This window comes from Palaemon carinicauda, chromosome 10, assembly GCF_036898095.1.
Source record: "Palaemon carinicauda isolate YSFRI2023 chromosome 10, ASM3689809v2, whole genome shotgun sequence".
Lineage (NCBI taxonomy): Eukaryota > Metazoa > Arthropoda > Malacostraca > Decapoda > Palaemonidae > Palaemon > Palaemon carinicauda.
In genome coordinates this window covers 135,587,765-135,593,764 of record NC_090734.1, presented here as the reverse complement: position 1 = coordinate 135,593,764, position 6,000 = coordinate 135,587,765, and the positions used below count along the sequence as shown (strand labels likewise).

The 6,000-nt window shown below is 35.1% G+C and overlaps 2 protein-coding genes across 5 annotated transcripts in view; one reads left to right on the top strand and one right to left on the bottom strand.

The window, feature by feature from the left end:
- LOC137648808 (pyridoxal phosphate homeostasis protein) overlaps positions 1-6,000 on the bottom strand; it is a 392,086-nt gene that overhangs the window by 329,387 nt on the left and 56,699 nt on the right. The window lies entirely within an intron of this gene.
- Positions 1-6,000, top strand: part of Syngr (synaptogyrin) — a 32,311-nt gene that overhangs the window by 5,075 nt on the left and 21,236 nt on the right. For all 3 annotated transcript variants that reach the window (XM_068381960.1, XM_068381961.1, XM_068381959.1), the window contains exon 2: positions 4,732-4,966. In XM_068381960.1, the coding sequence (XP_068238061.1) occupies positions 4,732-4,966 (235 nt within the window). The remainder of the gene's footprint in view (positions 1-4,731; positions 4,967-6,000) is intronic.

The following is a 6,000-nucleotide window of genomic DNA, read 5'->3' as shown; positions in this document are numbered from 1 at the left end:
TGTAGATATCAGTAAATTCATCCTTCTTTTGAAACTTATTTTTTTGTATCTTTCATTCTTGTAAAGACACTCGAATACTAAGAGCTAAAATTGGATGAAAAGGGTCTACTGATTATAACTTTTACCCATATGTCATGACCGGTGTTATTGATTTAGGGTGAATTAACTTTTATTACATGTTCAATTCTATGTGCCAGGTCCCCGTTTCGCACCTGGGATATAGGTGATAAAGAGATTCGTGTGATACTATACTGTACTCATTCCCTGATATAGGAAATATAGGAATGTAATATTGAAATATCAATGACCATCATTATTTCTTAGGATAAGTTAGATGTTGAGGTATGTGATAGTTTGGTAGTGATTTGGGCTATACAGTAAATTTCTCTCATAACCAGTTTTGTTATTTAAATTTTATTCAATCTTTGATACAGTATAATCACTTAGTCTTTCTTTTTCTTATTCACCTACTGTATGTACTGTGTAAGACTTGAGGACAAGAGCATGAAAGGCATCCCTGTGATTTTGGCGTCTTATTACGTCTTGGTATTATTATCGATTGAACTTGCAACTGTACGCATTCTGAAATTGCACCGGTTGGCCTTATTTGTAAAGCACTCCATAAAATTATTGAAATTTAATTTTTATCTGGACATTTGACTTTAGATTATGTACGTTTTCCAATTCACATTAAGTTTTCCAATTGCTTTTATTCACATTACGTGCTTTAATTTTTCCGATCACTTAAGTGTTCACATTACGTACTTTGAGTTTTCTGATCACCTTTAAATTTTCACATTACGTACTTTAAGTTTTTGGATACCCTTTAGCAGCGTTCATATTATGTACTTTTAAGTTTTCCAATCACTTTTAAGTGTTTACATACTTTACGTTTTCGGATACCCTTTAGCACTGTTCACATTACGTACTTTTAAGTTTTCCAATCACTTTTAACAGTGTTCACATCAAGTACTTTTAAGTTTTCTGATCACTTTAAGTGTTCACATTACATACTTTAAGTTTTCAGATACACTTTAGCACTGTTCACATAGACTAAGGTGCTTTAAGTTTCCCAATCACTCAAGTGTTCAAATTGCGTATTTTAAGTTTTCCGTAAGTGTTCACATTGCTTATTTCAAGTTTTCCGATCACCTTTAACAGTGTTCACATTGTCATGCGTGATAACTGTAACAGTCATTTGTGCCAGACCTTGTCATTTACATGGCCCAGATTCAGTGGCTCTTTGAATCCATCAAAAGGTTTAATTAGCGACGCTAGTCACGTGTATTGTGTAACCATTCCTTGGTCCCTCAATGTAAAGTGATATACATAGTGTATTGTCTTGACTGCACTATTGTTGGTAACCCCCCTCTTTAAGTCTGTACGACTCGAGTCGGTTCTGACATTACGTCGCTCATCCTCAAGTGTTATATACTAAAAGGGAAATCTATGTTGCAGTACAGAAAGTTCTCAACTCTGCCTAGGGTAGGCTTAACTTAACTCGCATACCAACAATTTTCAGCTGCAAAAGTCAACAAATAATCCTGTTCCATATTGCAAATGTCATCTTGCTTACTGCGTTAAATTGTTTTATTACAGTATATATTTTATTATGAACTTTTGATACAATATCTGAAATTTATGATTCTAGTTGGGTTTTGGTTTGTTTATATTTGATTTCTTTCGTTTTTCCCTACTTACATCGGTTTCTTAGTCATAAATTGATGATTAACCCTTTTACCCCCGCCATAAGGTTAAATTTCGAGCACATTTTGCTATATATTTTTTTCAAATTGCTCTAACAGCCTTAATTTTTGTCGTAGAGAGGTCAGGTTGGTCTCATTCTTTTGGAAAATGCCTGAAGTTTCTCATAAAGTTATCAAAAACATGTATATAACAGTGTTTTGCAAGAACGTACCGGTACGTCCTTTGGGGGAGAAAGGGTTAAATTCTGTACTATAGCGTACTATACTTCACATGAAAGCTTTTTAATGTAGGTATCTGTTTTTTATTTAATAATACCTAGAAGTACATTTTCTGTCCAGTATGCGTATAGGAATCATTTGGCACTTTATTAGTGAAAATCCGACCTACATAAAAAATTATTTACGTCGAGTCTCCTGGAACCAATGAACAACATAGAACAGGGTATTACTGTGCATTTATAGCACCTATTCTCTGTCATACCTCACCATGTTTTTATATCAAAGGGCATTTTTTTCTACTTTAAAAGCTTGATTTACATATTACTGTACACAATAAAAAAGTGACAGGTACCCTAGTTTAAAGTGATTCACTTTTATAATGACAATAGACTTAACCCTTTTACCCCCAAAGGACATACTGGTACGTTTCACAAAACCCATCCCTTTACCCCCATGGACGTACCGGTACGTACTTGCAAAAAAATGCTATAAAAATGTTTTTTTCATATTTTTGATAATTTTTTGAAAAAATTCAGGCATTTTCCAAGAGAATGAGACCAACCTGACCTCTTTATGACAAAAATTAAGGCTGTTAGAGCAATTTAAAAAAAATATACTGCAAAATGTGCTGGGAAAAAAATAACCCCTTGGGGGTTAAGGGTTGGAAATTTCCAAAGAGCCTGGGGGTAATAGGGTTAATATATTTTCACCAAGTTCTGGTGTGTGCTATTACATTAATTTGGAACTTGTCAATTTATGAGTATTTCTTGAAAGACTGTCATTTTATAAGATGAGGTTACTTGGTTCCAGTGTTATTCTCCCCCCCCCTTGAACTGGCTCTGTTTGAACTGTGGGTAAATGGTTTACATAGCAAAGATAGTTATATTGTGAGGTTGGGGGGAAACTAAACTTGCTCTGAAATGCTATTTTTGCGACTTGAAATTTGCTGTGCTGTAGAATTGGAAATGTTTGATGGTGCAGCTTTTATTTTTTGTGAATATGTATGGGTATCTTAAAACTTTCATTTTGTAATCTAAACTAATTTATTCTTAATTACTGATTTTGTAGTTTTATTATTTTATAGCAGCTGTATTTCCTTGAATAAATGAAAAAAAAACTGATTCTCATATGCACCGCCTTGTATTGCATGTTGTGAAAAATGGCATTGACTTATGTTAAAAGAAAACTTTTACTGTGGTTTTCAGCACTTTTTGAGGTGATGGCTCGTGTAAAACCTGAATGGCTGTTGAAGGATGAGATGAAGGAAATGGTGGATCGTAAGTTATCACTTTTACTGACATAGGGTTGTCACTTTCTCGACGCTGCCCAAATCCTTAGCCGTTTCTGAATGTTGAGATGAAAAATGCTGTTTGAAGCAAAGTCATAGTAGGCCAACCAAGACCTCAGGAGCAACATTGCCATGGCAAAGATGATGATAACCTTTGCCGTTATTTTTCTCACTATAAATCCTCTTGGAATGATTTTTTTCAACATGCTTTTCTATGAGGCTCATTGATGCATGGACTGAAAGGATTCTGCTTACCCTGTATGGTATAGTTTTTACCCGTCTTCAGATGTTCACTGCTTAATTGGTAGTTTTCTGTTTGAAGACTGATGGGAAATGTATCATTTCAGGGGTGCGACCTCTGTCTCGACCCGAGACGGAAAAGTTCAGAACTACCATATGTATCATGGCTTTGTTTTTCCTAAAATGCATTTATATGAACTAATTCCTCTAAGACTTTTATATTTTCCTTTCTTTTCATGAGATGATGATAAAACTTCTAATAGTCTAGTTAATTTATCTAATTTAATGTATAGTCATTTTTTTTTTTTCCAAAGTTTTTGATAGAATAACTGCTTGTACAGGTAATGAGTTTTTCTACACGACAGTTAAGGAAATGATGATCGTGACAGTGTAGGTATGAAGAAGAGGTACTGTACTGTAAGTCTGGGTAATCCACAAGTACTTTTGTTTGCAATTGGCATTATGATTTTTTTTTACCTATCAATTCTGGAGGGGTATTTTTGACTGCCAGAATTGTATCTACAAAATGTACAATGGTTATAAGAGTTCATCCACATGCATTTACACTTAAAAGTGGCCTACCTTTGGATATAGTTCATCAGAATATGACCCAGACACTTGAGTGATGTACTGTGCATTGGTGGATGATTCACATGTAATTCTAATCGAGAATGTGAGGGGGTGTTCTGTAACAGGTGCAGACCTTCTAACTGGTAATTTTCGTAATCTACGCACACGTTTTTCTCTTGCTTGCTACTGCCAACAAATAATGGAGGCAGCTTTCTTGAAAGATTTTGCTATTCTGTTACCTGAAGCATCCTAGTTTTTTTCCTTCTTTTTCTTCTGTGTACTCTATTGAATTGACTGGGATTTACGCATGGGGAACTAATGGGCAGTTAATGGGGCACAAATCCGATGTTACATTTGTGTCGTCCTTGTTGGTGATGTTATTGCATATGTTGCATTAGGTCAGGTTGCCAATGGGTTTAGACGGGCGACATGGTACGTAACTTTATTCGTCCTTGATTTCTCTATATTTTTTTCTTGTTTATAATTGCCATATCTTTTTAGAGTTTTAGTTTTTAGCCTTCAAAGATATCTTTAATTTTGTTGGAAATTTCTCTTTGAGCATTATCTGTCCTTTTGAATTAAATAGTCCTGTACAGTATGTCATAGAATATTTACACAGAAATGCCTAGAACTGTATAAATTACTGTATGGTCTTGAAAGGTCTTGTGGGTGAAATAAACTTTAAATCTTTCTCTTTTCTTTTTTCAGTTTTTCTCCATCATTGTGTTTGGATGCATTTCCTCGCAAGGGTGGACAAAAGATGCCACGGGGAAGGAAACATGCCTTTATAATGGAGACAGTAATGCCTGCAACTATGGTGTCGGCATCTCGGTTATTGCATTCATGGCTTCTATTGGTTTCATCGTTGGGGAATATCTCTTTGAACAAATGTCCTCCGTCAAGACGAGGAAACGATACGTCATGGGCGACATGGGATTTTCAGGTAAGAATCTTAAGAACTCTTGTTCTTACTAGATAATTTATCATTTCATAATTATGGTGACTAGATATTTCATTGTGGTCTGTCAATTTGTGCTATAGTTTTTTGTAGTTTTGATCTTAAGCTCAGTTGGATTCATACAGAAAACAGGTTTTGAAAAAAACTATCAATTGTTGTGTGTTTACAAAAGAGAGCAAGGGAAATTTTCAGATTATTATTATTAGTAGCATGATGCTATAATCCCAAGGGCTCCAACAGGGAAAATAGCCCAGTGGAGAAAGGAAACGGATAGAATAGCGTGCCTGAGTGTACCCTCAAGAAAGAGCAATTCTAACCTTAGATAGTGAAAGACCATGGTCCAGAGGCTACATCACTACCCAAGACTAGAGAACAACGGTTTGATTTTGGAATGTCCTCCTAGAAGAGCTGCTTACCTTAGCTAAAGACTTCATGCTACCTTCATCAAGTGGAAAGTAGCCACTGAACAATTACAGTACAGTAGGCAACTGCTTGAGTGAAGATCATTATTTGGTTACCTTAGTGTTGTCCGGTGTATGAGGAAAGGAGGGGAATGCATAGATAGGCCAGACTATTCAGAATATGTGTAGGATAATGGAAAATGAGCTGTAAACAGAGAAGGATCCAATGCGATAATTCATGGAAATATCCTTGCACATTGGACACAGGCAGTAACTACATTGGCCTATCTTCATCCGTCTGATGATGACCAACTTCAACAGAAGGTAATTCTGTTGAAGTTGGATTGCGATGGAAAAACAATTTATAAAATAATTTTCAAAGTAGATTACAAAATGTTAAAATTCAATAGCTGGAGTGTAAGATTACCTTGACTCTGGAAAGTAAACAAGATTGGTGTCTTATGCCTTGAAAATAAACCTCAAATATTAAAGATTATTTAAACACTAAACTAGAAGGAATGGGAAAAACTTATTCTGAAAATGTTAAAATATAAGGATCAAGATGAAGACTACAGTAGTAGGAAGGCCTAGTAAATCATAGGAAAATGGTATAGATTA